Source organism: Pristis pectinata, chromosome 1, assembly GCF_009764475.1.
Source record: "Pristis pectinata isolate sPriPec2 chromosome 1, sPriPec2.1.pri, whole genome shotgun sequence".
NCBI classification, from domain to species: domain Eukaryota; kingdom Metazoa; phylum Chordata; class Chondrichthyes; order Rhinopristiformes; family Pristidae; genus Pristis; species Pristis pectinata.
Window position 1 is genome coordinate 87,424,046 of NC_067405.1, and position 23,861 is coordinate 87,447,906.

At 44.6% G+C, this 23,861-nt stretch overlaps 1 protein-coding gene across 6 annotated transcripts in view; it reads left to right on the forward strand.

Moving 5' to 3' along the window:
- Positions 1–18,634, forward strand: part of mta1 (metastasis associated 1) — a 111,014-nt gene extending 92,380 nt beyond the window's left edge. For 3 of the 6 annotated variants that reach the window (XM_052029544.1, XM_052029553.1, XM_052029560.1), the window contains exons 19-20: positions 2,607–2,758; positions 18,388–18,634. In XM_052029544.1, coding sequence (XP_051885504.1) covers positions 2,607–2,758; positions 18,388–18,535 — 300 coding nt within the window. In that variant the 3' untranslated portion in view covers positions 18,536–18,634. The remainder of the gene's footprint in view (positions 1–2,606; positions 2,759–18,387) is intronic. The other 3 variants (XM_052029570.1, XM_052029580.1, XM_052029590.1) reach the window with 1 other exon arrangement.
- The last annotated feature ends 5,227 nt before the right edge of the window (positions 18,635–23,861 follow it).

Here is a 23,861-nt window from a genome sequence, read left to right on the forward strand (position 1 = left end):
GCCTTTTCTCCTTGGAGCGACGGAGGATGAGAGGGGACCTGATAGAAGTATATAAGATGATGAGAGGTATTGATTGGGTAGATAGTCAGAGGCTTTTCCCCAGGGCTGAAATGGTGGCCACAAGAGGACATGGGTTTAAGGTGCTGGGGAGTAGGTATAGAGGAGATGTCAGGGGTAAGTTTTTTACTCAGAGAGTGGTGAGTGCATGGAATGGGCTGCCAGCAACGGTGGTGGAGGCTGATACAATAGGGTCTTTTAAGAGACTGTTGGATAGGTACATGGAACTGAGAAAAACAGAGGGCTATGGGTAAGCCTAGTAATTTCTGGGGTAGGGACATGTTCGGCACAGCTTTGTAGGCCAAAGGGCCTGAATTGTGCTGTAGTTTTTCTATGTTCTATATGCTGCAGGTTTATAAAACTCTGGTTAGGCCGTATCTGGAGTATTGCATTCAATTCTGATTGCCCCATCATAGGAAGGATGTGGAGGCTTTGGAAATGATGCAGAAGAGGTTTACCAAGATGGTGCCTGGATTAGAGGGCATTCCTGGATTAGAGGGCATGGGGTATAAGGAGAGGATGGACAAACTAGGGTTGTTTTCTCTGGAATGGCAGAGGCTGAGTGGAGACCTGATAGAAGTTTATAAGATTATGAGAGGCATAGATAGACAGCTGGTATCTTTTTCCCAGGGTCAAAATGTCTAATAGTAGAGGGCATGCATTTAAGGTGAAAGTTCAGAGGAGATGTGCAGGGCAAGTTTTTTTACACAGAGAGTGGTGGGTGCTTGGAATGTGCTGCCAGGGGTGGTGGTGGAGGCAGATATGATAGAGGTGTTTAAGAGGCTCTTAGATAGGCACTTGAATGTGCAGAGAATGGAAGGATATGGACCACGTGCAGGCAGAAGGGATTAGTTTAATTAGGCATAATTGGTTTAAGTAGTTGGTACTAGTATTGGATTATTATTGTCACTTGTACTGAGGTACAGTGAAAAACTTGTCTTGCATACCGATCGTGCAGATCAATTCATTACACAGTGCAGTTACATCATAACATCGTGGGTTGAAGGGCCTGTTCCTGTGCTGTTTTGTTCTATGGTCAAACTTAAGATCCTGTGGCTGCTGCTGAGTGTGAAAGATTGCACCCTACCCGAAACCCTCATTATTTGCTGATTTGCCATCCATGTACTTGTGGGGGCAGGGGTCAAGAACATGGGTAGATTTACGAACAACAGAAACTTTCAAGCTGAAACTTGCATGGAATCATTATATCCTTTGAGGGGTTGGGATGGCCACTGTCTGTTGCTACAGCCTTAGTGACGTTACCAATGGCCTTGATGGTGTTTGTGGTTTGAGGTCTGAGTCCCTATCCTTCACAAATAACTAGGACTGAGAGTGCTTGAAGCTGTGTTGTTGGGCAATCATTCACAGCTCTTTATTCTGTGAACAGCCTGAAACATTGGCTGTGGGCTGCAGTCAACCTGTTTTCCCTGCAGCTTCACATCTACCCTGGCCTTCAGAAAGTTGCATTCAGTGATGGAAATTTAGTGTTTTCTTTTAAATTTCACAGCACTGGGTGGCAAGGTTGTGTCTGTTTTTGTGATTATTCTTTCTGATCACTGTCCTGTACCACAGGACAGTACGGTTTAAGAAAGAATTGATCAGTACAATAATCCTGATGCCCCATGGGCAAGCAAATCCAAACTTGTAACTTTTGCCTGTTGGTAACGTACACCTGGCGAATCAGTGCCTGAAAGGGGTAAGAGGTACCTGACGTTGGGCATTCATGTCTGAGTTTCCAGGGAAGGGATGAAGTAGAGGAGGATATAGGGTAGGAAGAATTCATCCTCAGCACAGTGCTGATGTGAGGAAGCAAAAGCACGCGGTTCAGGGCTCAAGGAATTGAAAGCTGATGTTCGGACATCTGCCGACTAAGCTGAAATAAGGGAAATTGTAACAGGGAGGAGGGATTACAACTGCCCCATGTTTCCTAAGAACCACCGAGTGGTGTTAGTAAACTGTAGCTGAATCTGATGAATTATAGTAAAGTACGGTGAATTTCAGTGGAATCCACTGAATTTCAGGAAAAGCTCATGGGTGTCAGCAGAATCTAGTGAAGTTCGGCAAAATTGAGTGAATCTAGGCAGAATTTGATTAACTTTACCATGCTCTGTTTCTGCCCCACCCCCACCACCCCAAAGGGTGAAACAAGATCCATCTGGAATTTGAGACACAAGTATAGCTGAAATTGTACCCAGCGATTGCTTTCACCAAAGAAAGGAAACAGAATTGAACAAGAGTCTCTTTCCATACCTAGTGGAATTAGGGGGAGGGAGGGAGGAGAGAGAGGGCTTCTGTGAGGAATTTTGGAAAGTCTGTCCTAGGTTTTCCCAGTGGAGAGCTGACTTTCTGAATGGGAAGTACGTTATCTTCCAACACCTTAACCCGGCCCTTGGTTTGGATTTGAAACAATGGTTCTGACCAGTTCTAATCCACCTAATGGTGTTTGAGGATGCAGTGTTTCTGACTAGCAGACTGGAGATATCTACTCGAGGCCATTTTATTATTTTTTTTCCCAGTTACCCATACTATTGTCCTCTGCCCTCCTGCAGGGACCTGCTCGAAACTCTATGGTCAATGGGAGATCTAACCCGGCCAGTATCAGAGCTCCACGAGCAGGTGTGGTGCCACCAGTGAAGTGTAGGCAGCTGAACAGGATCGATGCCCCTGGTGACGTCTTTTTCATGGCAACTGATGAAACCAGGTAAGACCGCTCAAGGTTTCCAGCCCCTTAGCAGATTAACAATGATTCTTGATGCCTCACATTACACAAGAGTCTAAGTCCAGAACCCATCATCATTATGCCCCCCTCTCCCAAAAGGGCTGAGTGCGGTCATTGATTAAGAAAAGGATGGAGACCCCATCAAGTAGGGCAAGAGAGAAAATCTAGTGAAAATGAGTAAATATCTGGTCTATGGATTCATTCTCATGGCTGCATTTTCTTTGCAAGGATTTGCAACTGTACAACTGCTCTCTCAGTTGTCCTTTCGTTCTTGGTACACACTTCGGCTCATTGAAATCAAAGCTTGGCGTCACCATCACGATTTGATGGTGTATGCAGTGAAGAGCAGAAGACGACTTCTGCTCAACCTGGTTTGCCAGTGTTTAGGAGCGAATGTGGCAGCAAGTTTGGGGGTTCAGGGCCTGTAGCTATGAAGTGGGAGTGAAAGCAGTTATTTTGGAGAGAACGAGTAATGTAGGGATTGAGTCCCAGTTTTACCAAAAGTGAAAATGTGGAGGAGAATCAATAGGAGATGGTCTTTGGAGCTTATGGGGATAAAACTCATTGTTTGGTCTTGGTAGTGTAGTGGTTAGCGTAACGCTATTACAATGCCAGTGACCCGGATTCAATTCCGGCTGCTGTCTGTAAGGAGTTTGTACGTTCTCTCCGTGTCTGCGTGAGTTTCCTCCGGTTGCTCTGGTTTCCTCCCACATTCCAAAGACGTACGGGTTAGGAAGTTGTGGGCATGCCATGTTGGCACCGGAAGCGTGGTGACAGTTGTGGGCTGCCCCCAGAACACTCTACGCAAAAGATGCATTTCACTGTGTATTCGATGTACATGTGACTAATAAAGATGTCTTACCTTACCTTAACACGCAGCTTCCTTGTAATTGCCGGGAACGGCTCTGACTAACCAAAAGGAACCTTAATAACATTCTGTAATCGTTAATGCGATCAGTGACTTGAAGCTGGCCATGGCACTGAAGATTGCTGACTTCTTATCACTTGCGTTTTCAGGTGTCACCACGTTGTGACATTCGGGAGGAGGTCAGCACACACTTAACAATGTAATGAGTGAGGGACAGGACCTCAGGAGCTTGTCACCGAGTGGAGTTGGTGCCAATTTGAAGCTGTGATGTCATTCACCAGGACATCCAGAGACCTTACCATCCTGCTTGCCAGTTGTGAACTGAGAGAATCAAGGAATTGGAACTACATTGATGCCATTTTTGTGAGAGGCTTCAAAGTTATCCACTTCAAAATAAAAACAGGAAGGCAGAGTATTATTTAGAGTTGCAGAGAGATCCACCATTTAAATGGTGGTTGGAAAATGTGCCAAAGGATCTGGGTATCCTTGTACACCAGCCACTGAAAGCAAACAGATAAGTGCAGCCAGCAGTGAAGAAGGCAAATGGTGTGTTAGACGAAAAACATGACGATGCTGGAGGAACTCAGCAGGCTAGGCAGCATCCATGGAGAAAAGCAGGTGGTCAACGTTTTGGGTCAGGACCCTTCTTCAGGACTGAAGATAGGAAAAGGGGAAGCCCAATACATACAGTAGGAGGGATAAACAGAGCAGTGATAGGTGGACAAAAGAGGGGAGGCGGTGTGGGCACAGGGTGGTGATAGGTAGATGCAGGTAAGAGATAGTGATAGGCAGGTGCGGGGGAGGAGGGGAGAGCAGATCCACCGGGGGATGGGTCAAAGGTAAGGAGAGAGAGAGAGGAAAAAAAGAGGCTAGGAAAGGGAAGAAGAGAAGAAGCATGGTGGGGGGGGGGGTGGTGGTTATGGGGAAGGGATTACTTAAAGTGGGAGAATTCAATGTTCTCCACCATGCTTCCCTTTCCTAGCCTCTTTTTTTCCCTTTCCCTTTCTCTCCTTACCTTTGACCCATCCCCGGGGGTGGGTCTGCTCTCCCCTCCTCCCCCACACCTGCCTATCACTGTCTCTTACCTGCATCTATCTATCACCACCCCGCCCAACCCGCTTCCTTGTGCCCACCCCGCCTCCCCTCTTTTGTCCACCTATCACTGCTCTGCTTTTCCCTCCTATATATTGAGCTTCCCCTTTCCCTATCTGCAGTCCTGAAGAAGGGTCCTGACCCAAAACATTGACCGCCTGCTTTTCTCCATTGATGCTGCCTGGCCTGCTGAGTTCCTCCAGCATCATCGTGTTTTTCATCTAGATTCCAGCATCTGCAGTCCTTTGTTTCTCAAATGGTATGTCAGGCTTCATTGCAAGATGTTTTGAGTGGAAGAGCTAGGATATCTTGCTATAATTTTACAGCCTCTTGGAAGCAAATGTAATTGGAGTATTGTGAAAGTCAAAAAAAACTGCACATGCTGAGAATCTGAAATAAAAACAGAAAATGCTAGAGACATTCAACAAGTGAGGCAGCATCTGTTGAAAGTGATATGGTTAATGTTTTGGGTTTGGGATACTTCATCAGAACTAGAGTATTGTGTGCAGTTTTGGTTTCTTTATCTAAGAAAGAAAATACAATCCACAGAGGAAGTCCAATGAAGGTTCACCAAATAGATTCCTGGGATTCCAGCCTTTCACGTAAGGGTCAACTTGGCCTGCAGTATGTTCACGAGCATTTAGAAGGATGAGAGGAAAACTCATTGGAACTTTAAAAAAAAATTCTGGCAGAGCTCAACTGGCTGGATGTTGGGAGGATGTTTCGCCAAGCTGGGGGTTCTGAAACCAGAGTCACACACCCAGGATACAGGGTAAGGCATTTAGGACTGAGGAGAACTTTCTTCACAGCTGGTGAACCTGTGGAATTTTCCACCACAAAGACCCATGGAAGCTAAGTCATTGAATATATTTAAAAAGGAGATAGATTTCTTGACACAAAAGGAATCATCATGGGGAAAGAGTGGGTGTATGATTTTAAGGTAGAGGCTATGAATGGCAAAGCTGTTATTATTGGCCAAACTGCCTACTCCTGCTTCTATTGTTCTATGTTTCGAAGGTCACTGGACATAATTCAGAAGGCAGTTATATGAATTCATATTCTACCGTGGGTAGCTGGGGAACTTAATTCCAGATTCATTTAATTAATTTAAAAAGCCAGCATCGCTTTTGATGACAGTGAAGCTACCAGGTTGTCATGAAATTCCATCTGGTTCATGAACATCTCTTGGGGAGGGGAATATGATCTGGTCCCAATGTAGAGGAGCCTGCCACAGATTGATTCCTGGCTGCCTTTTGAGATGTTCCAGCAAACCAGTGGATGGACAATGAACACTGGCACATTCAGCAATTCCCACACCCCGTGAAGAAATGAGAAAGGGACTGCTTGTGATACCAGCCTGGTGCTGGGAAAGGGGGGCATCATTGAGAAAACTCTCATGTTGCTTCTAAGCTGCAGCGGCTGAAAGAGCAGCTTTTAATTCTTTTCTCAGCTTTTAGTTCGAACATTTAAACTTTTCATCAATAGTGAGACAGTGGTGATTGAGTCTTTCACAATGCCACCTCTCTGCTGAGGGCAACTAGTTGTCCCTCATTGTCTTTGAGGCATCCCAGTACCAGTGACTCCATCTACCTGACCAGTATTTGCAGTCTTGGCCTGCTACGTAACCCTGAGATGTAGACCCCATATTCTCTCCATCACCGAGGCTGTTTACATCAGTGTTTGATGGCTCTGGGCTTGTTCTCGATGGAGTTCAGAAGGATTAGGGGGAATCTTATTGAAACCTTATGAATACTGAAAGGCTTGGATAGAGTGGACGTGGAGAGGATGTTTCCATTAGTAGGAAAGTCTAGGATCTGAGGGCACAGATGTCTCTTGAAAACTGAGATGAGGAATTTCTTCAGCCAGAGGGTGGTGAATCTGTGGAATTTGTTGCCACAGAGGGCTGTGGATGCCAAGTCATTGGGTGTATTTAAGTCAGAGATTGGTAGGATCTTGATTGGTAAAGGGGTTAAGGGTTACGGGGAGAAAGTGGGAGAACGGGGTTGGAAAAAAAATCAGTCATGACTGAATGGTGGAGCAGACTCGATTGGCCGAATAGCCTAATTCTGCTTCTATATCGTAAAGTCTTGACACCTGATTCAGCCCTGCCTCAGCTCCTCTGCTGCAAAACAAATCCATGCCTGGAGAAGAGTCTTTGACCTGAAACGATAACTGTTTCTCTTCCCGTCAATGCTGCCTGACCTGCTGAGTGTTTCCAGTATTGTTTTTTTTTATTTCCATGCCAAGAGTACCTCCAGAGACTGTCCCCCTCCTCCTGCACCCTTGGAAATACTGGACTTCTCCAGAATTCTGCTCCCTGTGTTTTATGTCCTACTTTCCCATTCTCCTGTTCTTGCCAGCCTACATTAACTTCAAGTTTAGTATTTAAGTTCTCATTGTTGTATTCAAACCACTGCAGAAGATGGCCTTCCCTACCTCTGTAATCGTTCCAGTTCTATATCCTCCCAAGGTCAACACACTCCTCTAATCCTTGCCTCAACATCTCTGATCTGGGGAAGCTGCTGTTGCTTTTGTGTGGTTCAGTTGGGATGTAAAGGATATGATACGATTTTGAAGAATTGCAGGATACTTCTCCCCAGTGTCCTGGCCAATATTTGTTCTTCATCTGCCATTGAAGAAAGAGATTGTCTGCCCATTATCACATTTACCATTTGTGAGGATTGTTATGGCAAATCTGCTGCATATTTAACAATCCTTCAACTCAAAAGTATTTCACTAGCTGTGAAGTACTTCGGCATATCTAATATGTTTGCTATATAATATGTAGAAATATTTTAATCATAGTTTTCAAAATTATAAAGGCTTTGATAAGGTAAATAATGAGAATCTGTGGAAGACAGACTAAAGCCAGTGTGTGAAAGAACTAGGGGCGAGTTGAGGGAATTTTTTTGGCAGTGCAAGTTGCTATTATCTGGAATGCACAGTCTGAAAGAGTGCCGGAAACATTTAACAATGTCCTTCTGAAGGAAATTAGTTAAATACTTAATGAGAAATATTCTGCACACTTGTGGAAAAGGCAGGGGAAGAGGACTAATTGAAAGTTCTTCCAGGGTGCTGGTATAGCTCAATGGAACCAGTGGCCTCCCCCTGTGTTCTGCTACTCTATGATTCTGAATTCCTCAATTTTAGTGCTCATCTCTGGTGGCCTGTCCTATAGCTGTCTGAGCCAAGAGCACTCGCTTTCTTCTTAAAGGTCTCTTGTTTTCTTGTTGTTCTCCTCCTTGAAGACGATCCTTTTGATCCGTTTGGTCAACTTCCCTTGTATTTTGAAGTCATATTCATACGGCACAGAAATAAGCCCTTCAGCATACCATATCATCTATACTGACAGAGATAGAGCAACACACACACACACACCAGAGACTGTAGATGCTGGATTCTCGAGCAACACAAAACGCTGGAGGAACTCAGCAGGTCCAGCAGCAACTATGGAGGGAAATGGACAGTCAACATTTCTGGTTGATCCCCTTCATCTGGACTGATTCCATTTACCAAGATTTGGTCTAGAGCCTACTATTTCCTTGGCTGTAGCCTATCAGCCTGCTGTGTCTTATTAAGTAGCTTGAATAATGCCTCTCTGAGGTGCTTTGATATGTGTCACTATGTGAAATAGGATGCACATTGTTGTATCTAAATCCTCACAAGTACAAGAGGGATAAATATGAGAACTTGCAGAAGCTGAGAAAGATAAAAACTGTCAGTGGGGGAGCCAGAATGCTGATCATGTGCATCTTTGTCAGGAGGAAAGGCAGTGCCTCATGATCCTGTGTGAGAAATATCTTAGATTACATGGCAGGAGAAGTTGGGTATTCAGTTGTTGTTGTTGTCTGTTGTGGGACCAACAATATAGGAATGATTGAGCGAGAGGTTTTGTTTGGAGATTGAAGAATAGGACCTAGATTAAAGAACAGGACCTCAAGGTTAATAATTTTTGCATTATTACCCAAACCAATTGACATTTCTGTTAAGCAACTAAAGAAGCTGAAGGGTTGGTATGGAAAGGAAGAAAGTAGGAAATTGAATACAAAAAAGGATTTTAAACTTGTGAATAATTGGGCTGACTTGTGGGGAAGGGAGCAGAGAGAGGGTGTAGTATTAGTAATATTTCTAAAACAAACATAATGAAAGCATTGAATAATAGTCAAAATTGTTCTTTACACACCCAAAGGCAAAAGGAAAACTAACAAATGTAAATTCGTTAAGCCAACTGAGAGAAAGATGTGAAGTAAAACAGGGCAGAAAGACAGGTTGATTTGGTAGACTTTTATTGAGAAATTGCCACAAAATGGTCAGGACTGGGAATTTAAACATTGCAGGTTATAAGGTCATGAGGAAAAATGAACAAACTGGTAGAGGTAGGAGTAGCTTTAGTGATTAAAGAATAAATCACTTTGATATTGTTTAGTGCAGCTAGTGAAGACTTCATGACAGACTGGAGGATTTAAGACTCTGGTGGGATTTCTGTTTTGTGACTACCCACCCACTTCCTGCCTCACTAGCAAATGAGAAGCAGTAGAATGTATAGATGTAGAGGACAGTAAGCATGCAGCAATGACAGGGTAGTTTTAATAAATGGTGTTATCTCTTCCTTTCTCTTTGGCTGAGGATATTTCCTGACAATGGTGGACAAAGTCCTGTACCACAACCATCTGATTCCTGCACATCCGCTCTCTCTCCTTTCCCTCCCCCCTTGAACCATGATAGGTTTCCCCTGGTCCCACCCACCTACACATTCAGTGGATCACCTGCCATTTCCAACACCACAGGATTGATGCTGCCATAAAACCCTTTTAAGGCATTTTATGTTCCCTCTGCAACATTTTGGTCCACTATTTAATCACCCCAACAACCCAGATCTCTTCTTTTAACTATGTAGACACAGGGGGCACAACACCAGCCCTCTTACCTCCTTACTTCGTGCTATCAATGACTCCTTCACACTTTACAGGTGAAATTGCAATACACTTGTACTTCTAAAATCGAAGTTGAGTTTATTGTCATATGCACAAGTACGTTGCACAGATGCAATGAAAAACTTACTTGTAACAGCATCACAGGCATCATACAAGCAGCATTCACAAGTAAAACATAAATGCAATTTTTACAAGAAAGAACACAATTAGAACTAAGAAAGAACACAATTAGAACTTTAAAAAAGAAGTCCATTTTAGTGCACTGTGGTCATACTGTTGCTGAACTGTAGTGATTAGGGTTTTGCCAGTTGGTTCAAGAACCCAGTGGTTGAAAGGAAGTAGCTGTTCTTGAACCTGGTGGTGTGGGACTTCAGGCTTTTGTACCTCCTGCCCGATGGTAGCTGTGAGAAGATGGCATGGCCCAGATGTTGGGGATCTTTGATTATGGATGTTGCCTTCCTGAGGTAGCACCTCCTGTAGATGCTGCTGATAGTGGGGTGGAATGTGCCCGTGATGTATTGGGCTGAGTCCACTACTCTCTGCAGCTTCTTCCATTCCTGCGCATTAACTTGGTATACTATATTTGCGATTTACAGTGCAAACCAAACATAGTTTGCCGTACACCTCTGCTCTGCCACAATTTTAAGCCTGAGTTCCCAGTGATTTCAGTTCTCCATTCCACTCCCACTATGACATCTCTGTCCTTGGCTTTTTCCATTGGTTCAGCATTCAATGGAAAACAGGGATAACGATGCAATGCTCAAACTGGCAGTATGTCAGTGTGGTGTTCCACGAGGTCCTGTGTTGCAATGGGCACCATTCACACTATTTTTATAAACAGATGATGGGATATGAAGCCAGATATCAAGGTTTTCAGATGAACCAAAGATAGGTGACTTTTAATCAGTGTTGATGCAAATGTTAAATTACAAAGAAGTATTAATAGACCAAGTGATTGGGTATACCTGAGGTAAATGCATTTCAGTGTAGGCAAATATGACTTCATTCATTTTGGACCAAAAAAGGATGAAACAGGGGACATTCCAAAACTAATAAGCTACAAGAATTGGAGCTACAAAGACAATTGGTAGTCTGTTCTCATGGATCATTAAAATAACATAGTATTGGTTTATTATTGTCACTTGTACCGAGGTACAGTGAAAAGCTTGTCTTACAAGCCGATCGTACAGGTCAATTCATCACACAGTGCAGTTACATTGAGTCAATACAGAGTGCATTGATGTAGTACAGGTAAAAACAGTAACAGTACAGAGTAAAGTGTCACAGCTACAGAGAAAGTGCAGTGCAATAAGGTGCGAGGTCACAACAAGGTAGATCGTGAGGTCATAGTCCATCTTATTGTATAAGGGAACTGTTTAATGGTCTTATCACAGTGGGGTAGAAGCTGTCTGGTGGTACGTGCCCTCAGGCTCCTGTATCTTCTACCCGATGGAAGAGGAGAGAAGAGAGAATGTCCCGGGTGGGTGGGGTCTTTGATTATGCTGGCTGTTTCACCAAGACAGCGAGAGGTAAAGACAGAGTCCAAGGAGGGGAGGCTGGTGTCCGTAATGCGCTGGGCTGTGTCCACAACTCTCTGCAGTTTCTTGTGGTCCTGGGCAGAGCAGTTGCCATACCAAGCCGTGATACATCCAGATAGGATGCTTTCTATGGTGCATTTGTAAAAGTTGGTGAGAGTGAAAGGGGACAAACCAAATTTCTTTAGCCTCCTGAGGAAGTAGAGGCGCTGGTGAACTTTCTTGGCCATGGCTTCTACATGATTTTACCAGGACAGGCTGTTAGTGATGTTCACTCCCAGGAACTTGAAGCTCTCAACCCTCTCGACCTCAGCACCATTGATGTAGTCAGGTGCATGTACACCGCCCCCTTTCCTGAAGTCAATGACCAGCTCTTTTGTTTTGTTGACATTGAGGGAAAGGTTGTTGTCATGACACCATTCCACTAAGCTCTCTATCTCCTTCCTGTACTCCCAACTCATCGCTGTTTGAGATATGGCCTACAACAGTAGTATCATCTGCAAACTTGTAGTTGGAGTTAGAGCAGAATCTGGCCGCACTGTCATGAGTGTATAGGGAGTAGAGGGCTGAGGACGCAGCCTTGTGGGGCACCAGTGTTGAGAATAATCGTGCCGGAGGTATTGCTGCCTATCCTCACTGATTGCGGTCTGTTTGTTAGAAAGTCAAGGATCCAGTTACAGAGGGAGGTGTTGAATCCTAGGTCTCAGAGTTTGGTGACAAGCATGCAGAAAATAATTAAAGGAGCTCATGGAGCTCATGGAACTCAAACCTTCATGTCCAGTCGTGTTGCAAAACAAGGGGTGGAAACTTAAGTGCAGCTTTATGAAGCTGTTCTTGGAAGAGGCTTGGATTACTGCCACTAAGCCTTTGGAGGCCTTTATTGGCATTGGAGAAAGTGTCCTGTAGACTTAACAGAATAATACTTGGAGTTAAGTTATGAGGAAAAGTTACAGAAATTAATGTTATACCCTAAGATTTATTCCCTGAGGACCAATTCCCCAAGGACCAATGCATCTAGGTTGCCAGGGTAGATTTGTCACCAGAACTCCAGCACAGCTGAAGGTCACTGTTACTCTGAAATTCTTAGCCTCTGTGCTGTTCCAGCACAACAGCTGATGTATGTTGTGTGTCCCAGAGAACAGCTCACCACTGGTTTAACTACATTACTGATGCTCATTATTTGAGGATGGGGAGACTTTATCTCCTTGAGTTGGAAATAACAGAGATGGCAAGCACACAGTGATAGATTCCATTCCTGTGGTAGTCTGGCACTCAGTGTGAACCTGGAGCTTGATGCCGATTGCAAGGATTATCATTATCTGGATATCCAGCTGCTGTGCAGAAATGAAATGAAATTTCTTATGGTCAGTGCCAGGTTTCTTGGGAGATCATAGAGTTAATACAGCACAGAAACAGGCCCTTCAGCCCAACTGGTCCATGCCAACCAGGATGCCCCATCCAAGCTAGTCCCACTTGCCAGTGTTTGGCCCATAACCTTCTAAACCTTTCCATTCCATGTACCTGTCCAACTGTCTTTTAAAAGTTGTTGTTGTACTTGCTTCAACCACTTCCTGTGGTAGCTCATTTCACATGGATGCCACCCTTTGTGTAAAAAAGCAAGTTTCCCCTCAAGTTGCTTTTAAATCTTTCCCCTCTCACTTTAAACCTCTAGTTCTCTAGTTCTTAATACCCCAACTCTGGGGGGGAATAGACTGAGTGCATTCACCCTATCTATGCCCCTCATGATTTTATACATCTCTATAAGATCACCTCTCAGTCTCCTATGCTCTAAGGAATAAAGTCTTAGCCTGTCCAACCTCTCCCTATAAACTCAGCCCCTTAAGTCCTGGCAGCATCCTTGTAAATCTTTTCTGCACTCTTTCCAATTTAATAACATTTTACCTATAGCAGGGTGACCAAAACTGAACACAGTGCTCCAAGTGCGGCCTCACCGGCGTCCTGTACAACCGAACCTTGACCTTCCAACTTTTATATTCAGTGTCCTGACTTATGAAGGCCAGTGTGCTAAAAGCTTTCTTCACCACCCTGGCTACTTGTGACTCCATTTTTAGTGAACTATGTACTTGTACTCCAAGGTCCCTCTGTTCTACAACACTCCCCAGGGCCCTGTCATTCACTGTGAAAGTCCTGCCTGGATTTGACTTTCCAAAAGTGTGTCTTCATTGTCCTCCTGTGTTCTATAGAGGGCTAGTTTCCAGAAGACAAAGGCTTTTCTCTCCTTCCTGGGCTCCTCACCGCTCTGTATGCTGCAGTTTGTATAGCAGAGCCTCAGGGCCACCAGAAGCTCAGTAGGTTGTGGATCTGGTGCCTGGATCATTCCAGGATTATAGTCATACAGTACAGAAACAGGCCCTTCAGCCCACTGAGTCCATGCCGACCATCCAGCACCCATTCACACAAACCCTACACCGATTGCATTTTATTTTCCCCACACTTCCATCAACTTCCCTCAGATTCTGCCACTCACCTATATACCTGCGACAAGTTTAAGACATTAGTGCAAAAAAAAGACACAATCAGAGACAATTCCATGGTAGTGCAAGAGGTGGTCCGTAAGTGTTCCATTGCTGAGGTAGGATTCGGGTTGTGCAGGTCGGTTCAACATCCTGATGGTTGTAGGAAAGCAGCTGTTCCTGAACCTGGTGGTGTGGGACTTCAGGCCTCTGCACCATTGTCGACGGCACCACACTCTGACGTGGGCAATGCACCTCTCTGTGATATCAGTGAGGTGTGATGCTGCAGCACAGTTCCTTGCAGCAATGAGGGAAGGAGACTGAAGCTCAGTGTCTGCCAACATTAAGGCAGCTCTTGATAGAAAAAGGGGGAAATACAATGTTTACAGCAACATACTGGGTGCCTGATGCCGCTTAGAACAGGAAGAGATTTCTACTGCCCTGTGATGAGGTGATGACGGACTCCTCAGCTGCCCGCCTTGTTACTTCAGTCCATCGTCTGCTGCAGAGGGTCATTGCCTGGCACTTGCATGCTGCAAAAGCAGATGAGAAAGCCAGCGACGAGGAGGACAAAGGGATTAGAGAGAGGTTAAATGAGTGGGCAAAATGTGGCAGATGGACTATAATGTGGGGAAATGCTCATCCAGTTTGGCAGGAAGAACAGATAACACATTGTTTAAATGGAGAAAAACCACCCGTACAGAAGGATCTGGGGGACAGAAAGTCAGCGATTAGGTACAGCAAGATTATTCGAAAGGCAAAGGGAACGTTGGCCTTTATTGCAAGGAGATGGAGTATAAAAGGAGGGAAGTCTTGCCACATCTGAACAGGGCTTTGTTTAGACCCATCCTGGATTACGGCATAAAAACTTAAAGCATGGAAACACTCAACAGGTCAGATAGCCTCTGTGGACAAAGTCAGCACTCCTGGTCTTTCACCCTTTGACTGGTGAACTGTCTGTGCTTGTGTTCTCCAATGGAGGGATGGACTCAGAAAAACACAGCACAGTGTCAGGCCTTTCAGACCACTGATTCCATGCTGACCATCAAACACCCATTTACTTGAATCCAATTTTTATTCTCCCCACACCCCTTCCCCAGATTCTACCACTCACCTACACACTAGAGGCAACTTACAGTGGTTAGTTAGCCTACTGACTCGTACGTCTTTGAGATGTGGGAGGACACTGGTGTACTTTTGGAGTGGGGTGGGGAGGGGTTGTTCAGGACCAATGTAGTCACAGGTAGAACATGCAGACTCCATACAGACAACACCAGAGGTCAGGATTCAACCTGGATCACTGGAGCCATGAGGCAGTGACTCTACCAGCTATGCTACTGTGCTGCCCTATGTTACTACTTACATTGAATGCAGTTCAAAGAGACGTACTGGGTTGATTCCTGGGATAACGTAGTTGTGTTATAATGAATAATCAAGCAAGTTGGGCTGATAGTCATTGGATTTTAGAAGGATGATCATGATCTTGTTGAAACATATAATATTGAAAAGGTGGATGTTGACACTCCCACCGGTCCACCCAGGTTCTCTGTTCACCTTTTCCATCACTCCCCCCCACCTGGTTCCATCTGCCCAAGCTCCCTAACTTATCTGGTTCTTCCTATCACCTACCAGCCTCTCCCTCCCCCACCCAGTTTCATCTGCCTAATATTTTTCCTCTTTTTCATTTCCACTTGTCACCTATCAGTCTCTGGCTCAACTCTTTCCTCTCCCCCTCTGCCACCTGGTTCCACCTGCCCATCATCCCCCACCTCACCTGGTTCCACCTATGACCTACCAGCCTCTGTCTCTGTCTCCGTCTCAGCTCCCCACCCCACCCCCAACATCTTCATACTGTCTGTCTTCCCTCCACACACACATTCCTGACGCAAGATCTCAACCTGAAACATCAACCGTCCCTTTGCCTCCACAGATGCTGTTCAACCCGCTGAGTTCTTCCAGCAGTTTGTTTTTTGAAGCTGATAGACCTTTCCCCTTGTGGGGGGTGTGTCCAGACACAAGGAGTCACCCATTTAAGATGGAGACGAGGAGGAATTAATTCTACACTCCAAAAAACTATGGGGGCAGAATCATTGAATATACTGTGAGAGATTTTTGGAGCAATGGTAATTGGGAATTGGAAGGAAAATGGAGCTGAGGCCAAAATCAGATTATCCATGATCTTACTGAGTAGCAGAGCAGGCTGAAGGGTCTGTATAGCTTACTCTTGCTTCCTTATTGCTTGTTACGTTATCAACCCAAGCCCAAATATTTATGCAGGCCTTCTACACCGGCAGGGACTGCTTCATTAACCAAGGAGTTACAAGTAGAACTGTGGAATCATCAGCAGACCTTCTTACTTCTGACTTTTTAATGGAGAAAGGATCCACTGAAGGTGATTGGTTCTAAGACGCTACTCAAGGATCTCCTGCAATGATGTCCAGGGATTAAGGATTGATTTTTCAACAAGCACAACCTTCTTACTTTATGGTAGAAGTGACTCCCACCGGTGGAGAGTTTCCCCATTGATATGAATTTTCATGGGGTTCATGGATGCTATTGATGCCCAAATCCTCCCTTGATGTCAAGGGCAGTCTCTCTTCCAGCAATTAACCTCTTTTGTCTATGTTTGGACCAAGTCTGTAATAAGGTCTGAAGCCAAGTATGATGAACAAATTTCCACATTGTCAGGAGGATGCCAGTGGTTAAAGATGTGGCCAGTTCCAGAGCACAGGTTTGCAGCGTTACAGACTGAATGTTGTTAGAGCTCCCATCCTTTGCTTTGTGCATTGCACACACCATTACTTGATGTCACATGAAGTGACCAGCCTCCCTGATGGTAGGGACTGCAGCAGAGGGCCCCGATGGATTCATTTGCCACTTCTGGCAGGAAGTGGTTGCAAGTATTTCTGCCTTGACCTTTGTCTTCAAGTGTCGGGCTTCCCCATTATTGGGATGTTCATGGAATCACCTTCTCATATTTGAGATGAGGCAAAGTTGGTGGATGGAATTAGGTCACAGATCAGCCATTAATGGCAGAACAGGCTCTTGGGATCAATATAATATTCCTTTCTTTTAAATGTAGTTACCACCAGCGTCAATGTGACGTTTCTGATTTGACACCATGTTACCTCTTCCTTTTCTGTTCTTCTTCCCCTTCTATTTGTCCTTCTCCTTCTGTTCACCTCCCCTTCATTGCAAATATTCACTTACTCTGAACATAAGATTTAAAGATACACAAGGGATGTTATGCAAAGAAAACCTTGTTGCCCAGTTAACTCCTGTCTCTTTGCTGCCTTTCTTATATTTGTGATGCTTTATCACTATACAAGTACAGAGGAAAATAGCAGCTGTGCACATCCTGCTTCTACCCCAAATAATGCTTGATTTTCTGTTTTTATACTAAAATTTAGCCTCAGGTACTGGGTATATTCCACTACTGAGCAACTCCCAATCTGTCAGAGGTGGCATATTTCGAATATAAGGCTGCCACTAATAAAACCATTCAGAATAAACTTTTGTGAGAGAAGGGGGAGAGCCTCGGCCACAAGAGTTGTAGAGGTGGATACCTCAGAAAGGAACTTGTATAAATACAAGAGGGAGAAAAGGGTAGAAGGATACGTTGATAGGGTGACATAGCGTAAGACAGGAGGTGGTTTGTGTGGAGCTTAAACATTAGCACAACGGCTCAGCTAGTGGAGCTGCTGCCTCACAGCTTCAGCGACCCAGGTTTGGTCCTGAACTCTGCTAGTCTGTGTGGAGTTTGCATGTTCTCCCTGTGACCGCTTCTCTTTCCACTTGTGCTCCAGTTTCCTCCCACATCCCAAACGTGCTGGCAGGTGAGTTAATTGGCCACTGTAAATTGTGCTGTGTGCATGGGTGCACGGTGGAATCTTGCAGATGAGGAGGTTGATGGGAATGTGGGGAGAATGAAATGGGGTGTAAATGGATGCTTGGTGGTACTAACTCAATGGGCAGAATGAAGGGCCTGTTTCTGTGCTGCATGCCTCTATCAGCAGAAACCGTTGGGCTGAATGGCCTGTTTTCTCTGTAGGAAATTCAATGTAAAGTTGCAGCCTGCTGCCCTCTTGGGTGGCCATTAGAACCTGCTGAGAGTCATGGACTCAGCCCAATACATCCCTCCCCATCTTCGGTGGTATCTACATGAGGCACTGCCTCAAGAAGGAAACATCTATCATCAAAGATCCCCACCATCCAGGCCATGCCAATCGGGCAGGAGGTACAGAAGCCTGAAGTCCAACGCCACCAGGTTCAAGAACAGCTACTTACCTTCAGCCATTCAGTTCTTGAACCAACTGGCACAAAACAACTCACTATCTCAGTGTCGCAATATTATGACTACTTTGCATTACAATGGACTTGTTTTTTTTTGTTCTAATGATGTTCTTTCTTGTAAAAATTGTGTATAGTTTATGTTTAATTTATGTTTTTCTTGTGAATGTTGCATATCTGATGCTATGTGCCTGTGATGCTGCTGCAACTGAGTTTTTCATTGCACATGTGCAGACACGTACTTGTGCATATAACAATAAACTCGATGGACCTTGACTTAGCCCAGTGCACAGGGGAGTGCCAGTGTCCTGGTTTGCAATGGCCTGAAGAGATGCTCTATAAATGCACATTGTTTCCTTGAACGAATCACTGTCCGTTGAGAACGTAAACACTAAATCTCTGTCTTTTTGTTTTGCAGGAAGATCCGCAAGTTACTTACTTCCTTTGAGCGGAGGCGGAGTGGGAGACGGCCCCAAGCACAAATCTTTGTTGAGCAGCACACCCTGGACCGTGTGAGAGGCCCCAAGCCTCCTACCAGCAATGAGCCCATTGTCATTGAAGATTAACAGCCACTTCCCTGTACTTCATTTGACCACGATGCTTTAATCCAGTGGAAAGGGAACTTTATTTGTCTTTTTCCATATATAAAAAAATATTTCAAATGACCTTCATCTTTATAATTTGAATTTGGATTGGCCAACAGATGCTTGCAGCCGAGTCTGAGGCTGAATCGTATTTGTTCGTAATCTATCCTCCCCTTTGTTTACTGTGTTGTCCATTGGACGTCAGTAGGAAAAGAAATCCTTTCATTTATAAGAACGATTTTCACGACTACAGGATGTCCTGAAGCACATTAAGGTGAAGACGTAATATTTGAGGTGAAATCAATTGTGATGTAGGGGAATGCAGCGGCCAAATTATACACAGCAAACTTCCACAAAGAGCATTGAATTAAACAATCATATCATTGTTTTTTTTAAATATTGGGTTTGGGAATAAATACAGGTGAAGATACCCACTGTAAAGCCAATTTAAGTTGTAAAGATAGAGGAACAGAATTCTTTCCCGGGCCTGGCTGGTGAAGGTGAGAATTTGGATCCAGGTGGAGGAGTCCTTTCTCTGGAGTCCACGCAATAGTTAAGTAATTCTGACAAAGTTTCGCATCCTTTGGATTTAAGACTCTGAAATTTGCCTCCTCTATCCTAAACTTCTGAGAAGGAGTTCCTACCACCATGGTTTTGGGGCTTACAGTCAGTTGCTTCATCCCCATTTCCCTCCTTCACATATGAGCCCAGGAGGGAGTCACAGCTGAGATCCAATGAAGGGTCCTTCCAAAGACATCAACTTGTTTTCTCTTTCCCCATGCTGCCAGCGTTGCTGGTCATTTCTGAGATAAGTGGTGGGGATTGCTAATTCTTCAAAAGGAAAGATCCCATTTTTGGTTACTGGGTGGCACACTGAGGCAATGAATAGAGCTGCTGCCTCACACCTAGAGTGACCCAGGTTCGATCCTGACCTTGGATGCTGTCCGTGTGCAGTTTGCATGTTCTTCCTGTGACCCGTGGGTTTCCTCCAGGTGCTCCTATTTTCTCCCACGTTCCAAAGATGTGGGTTGGCCACTGTAAATTGCCCATAGTGTGAAGGTAGGTGGTAGAATCTTGGGGGGGGAGTTGATGGGAATGTGGAGAGACTGAAATAGGATTAGTGTAAATGGGTGCTTAATGGTCGGTGCCGACTCAGTGTGCCGAGGGGTCTATTTCCGTTTTGTATGACTGTTCTTCTGTCCTCCTCCCTGGAAGGTGCTGACTCCTTGCAGGGATAATCTTTTGCAGGGGTCAAATAAGACAAGTGTCTTAAGTGAATGGTCAATGTGCTTAGATACGGCGTGATTGCTGGTGTCCGTTTTCAGAGGCAGGGAACTAGGAGCTGACCTCAGACCCTCACCTGCCATCCAAACACTTGCACTTTCTAACTGAAAACTGATGGAGGGCAGGAGCCTAGGCTGGTTATTATCTGGATTCCAGTCCCGATCTTGGAGATTATCAGAAGTTCTCTGATGGAGATTTAGGCAATTCAGGAGCATAACATCTTCCCAACTTCCCCAACCCTCACCAAAAAAAACAATTTGGTCTGGTGTCAAAATTATTAGAGCCATCAATAGTTTGAAAGGGAGGGGAAGAGGAATTAAACAATAAATAAAATTTTACCTGCTTATCCACCTTGTTCAGTGTCTGTACTCTACAGACATGATGGCCCTCAGATCAGCACTAGTGAACCTTCAATCCAATAACAAAACTGGGAAGGAAGATGGGATCGAGTTGTACAGCATAGAAGCAGGCCCTTTGTCCCACTGCATCTATGTGAACCGTTGTGCCTATACTGATTCCACTGGCCTGCATTAATTCCATATCTCTCTATGCCCTGCTCATTTCATGAACCTGTCATAATGCTTCTTAAATGTTGTTACTGTTCCTGCCTCCACCACCTCATCCGGAAGCTGCACATCCTGTCCATGCCACAATGTGATATGTTATCTCCACATCCTGTATGACCAGCTCCTTGGTTTCCCACTGCATTAAGATTGTTTTCTCTCTCTCTCTCTTTCAGACTGCTTCTGAATTTCTCCCCATCCTTGTGTTTTCAACCCTGCCTCCTTCTAACTTTTCTCTGAATCCCAGAGTCTTGGAGCACCAAAGGAGGCCATTTGGCCCATTATACCTCTGCCAGCTCTTCAAAAGAGTTACCCAGCTTGACTCACTTCCCTGCTCTTACCTCACAGCCTTGCAGACATTCCCTGTTCAAAAAATTAGCCATTCCTTTTTTGGAATTTATAAATAAATTTGGCACCACCATCCTTTAGAGGAGTAGCTTCCAAGCACCATAAAGCTCCCTTTTGCTAATTGACGTAAACTAGTGACCCACCTGTCCAAGGCAACAGACCTAATGCAAGTAAATGGGATTAGTATAGGTACAATGGGTGGCATGGGCTTGGTGGGCCGAAGGGCCTGTTTCTGTCCCGTATGACTTGCCTTCCAGTGGACAGTTTTTCCTTATTCACTCACATCTGCCTGTTTGTTGTTAACCTTTTTCAATTTGCTTTGACTGTCACTTCCTGAACTGACTGCAGGTGCACCGGGCAACTTGTAGCAGCTGCCTGCAAAATCCTAATGCTAGACTGAAGCCAATCAGGAAGCGAAAGTTGATGAGTTCATCTCCCTCTTCCATCTATGCTGTTGCTGTCTAACATCAGCACTCTGCTTGCTGAAGGACCCCAAAGATTTGACAGCCTCAGCCCAGGTCACAGTGTCCCACAACCAGCCAAGTGTCTTTATCCTTTGAGAATGATGTTTTTTAGAAACAAAATCCCATTTAAAATGATTTTTAAAGAGGGTATTGGTTTGAACTTGAAATGGAGGCCAAGTAACTTCCTGTTTACGAATAAAGATGATGATTCTGTTGAGAAAGAGCAGCTTTGGTTTCTGTGGGATGTTGTTTACTGTGATTGGCCATGACTTGATTTATGAGAGGAAGCCCCGCGGAAGTGGTAAAATGAGAAAACACTAAACTGGGCAAGCAGTGATAATGCTGCAGGGATGGATTCCTCAGGATGGCTTTATCTTGGATTGTGTTGAGCACTTACAAGATGCTTGTGCAAATGACCCATCAAGGAATTTGAGGCAAAGTCTCTGGCGTGGAACTACAATGCTTGTCATAGGTATTCTTACAAGGCGAGTAATGTGTCATGTGTTCTGTTTGCCTGACAGCATAACCCAAAGGTGTAGTGTTAGCTGGTGATCGAGTCTTTCAGGTGTCCACTTCTCTTGACAGACAAGTACTTGGTGAGATAAGGCCAGATTCTGTTCATTAGGTAGTCAAATCAAATTACACTCTCCTTAAAATCTAGGCCCTGGTCTACAAATTGAAAAATGCTGTTTTTTAAAATATTCGCAGAGTTGCGATCCAGCCTTAAGGCTATTTGTAAAAGTCAGAAAACACGGAAGAACTTCAGCAATAAACAATCTGCTGGAGGAGCTCAGCTGATCAAGCAGCATCAGCGGGGGGGTGGGGGGAAGGAATTGTTGACATTTCAGGTCGAAACCTGATGTAGGATTTCAACCTGAGATGTCGACAATTCCTTTCCTCTCACAGGTGCTGCTTGACCCACTGAGTCCTTTCAGCAGATTGTGTGTTGCTGCAGATTCCAGCATCTGCAGTCTCTTATGTCTCCAAGTAAGAACTTCAGTTGCAGGGTTCACAGTTGTTGGGTTTCCCCATGCTGAAGCTGACACTCATGTGTTGAAAATTCTTGCAATTCTCAGCATCTTGCCCAACAGTTGTGATATTTGCAGCCAGCTCTTAAAGGGACACCCCACAATACATGCAACACACTTCCAGCTACAGAGGAACGTTGCTACTGAATGAATGGACGCGATCATGGGAGGTGGAGGAAGAATTCTCCTGGTGAGGGTCGGAGGGTCCTGGACAGGCTGGTGGAGAGCTGTGCCTGGTTGTGCAAGGGGGCCATAGAGACTCTCCAAGGCTACAGGCAAGGAGAAGGTGTTCAGGAAGTCTGTAAAGATATGAGCACAGCTGGACCTTGGGGAAGCCTGCAGTGCAGGTGAGCCTGCTCCTGTGTGTGAAAAATGAAGCCTTCCTTCCCTGAGAATGGAAGCTGGGTTACCTCTCCAATGCAGGAGTTGAGTGCGAACTCTGAGATGCAGCAGACATTAACACCTGTAGCCTGGAATGGTCCTGAGGCTAGGGAACTTAAAGTGCCTGCAGGCTTGACCTTCAAGGGTAAACCAGCCCTGACACTTTAATGTCACAGATCTCAATGCCAACAAAGAATGCAGTTTGAATGTTGGTCCTTTGAAGAGTGCAGTTTCAGGGGAGCAGGGGTCAGTAAAGGATCGCTGTTCTATGTTGTTCTTCATACCAGGGAGGCTGAAAATCTCAGTGCATAAGAAAATGGTGTGTTGTGCTACTGTTGACCTCATTTACTCCGGAACAAAAGCAGTGGGGAGAAGAAAATTCCTTTCAAAAGCTGGGGAAAAAGATTTTCCCAATTCCCAGAAATGTGTACAAAATTGCCTTTCACCAGGTTTAATGATATTTAACAAGATGCCACCTTTATTTGGAGTTGGTGGATATTCCCTTCCCCCGTGATGTAAAGGAAGAAACTAATGACAGCACTTCATCCATTAATGGTAGGTCCATCTTGGATGTTAATCCAGGCTCAAGTGAAGATCAAATGAATTCCTCACTGTGCAATAAGATAAGCCTTTTTATAATCCAATTCCAAACCTCAAAAGTCTCAAAGTACTTCACCGCCGAGGAATTAATTTTGAAGCAAAACAAAGCGCAGATGCTCAAAATCTGAGCTAAAAACAGAGAATGCTGTAAACACTCAGCAGGCCAGGCAGCATCTGTGGAAAGGGAAAAAGGGGTTAACATTTCAGCCCAATAACCTTACATCAGAATTATTTTTGAAATAGTGACACTGCTTTTGAGAAAGAGGGCGGCCAATAATCACACAATAGCCCACAATTGGTAAGGAGATGAACGCCCACATTGGGAGCAATATTAACCTTGTAGATCCTCTGTTACCATGGCGGTAATTATCTCAAATTGGAGTTGGAATTCATGCTGCCTTGTCAACCTCAGCGATCTCAGGAAGTACCCAAACCATTAGCTTGTTTCAGAAGATCTGCACCTTTTATTTACCTCTTAAAATCATGGGAATGTATAATAAGACACGTGTCCTGACCCTTTCATATACCTATTCTCTTGTTCTTACCATTACTTTTCTTTTACACAATATTTTTCCCTGCAGAAACTAATCCAACTTCATCTTTTTTAATGTGGGACCTGGCCTTGGGTCCACTTTCCTTC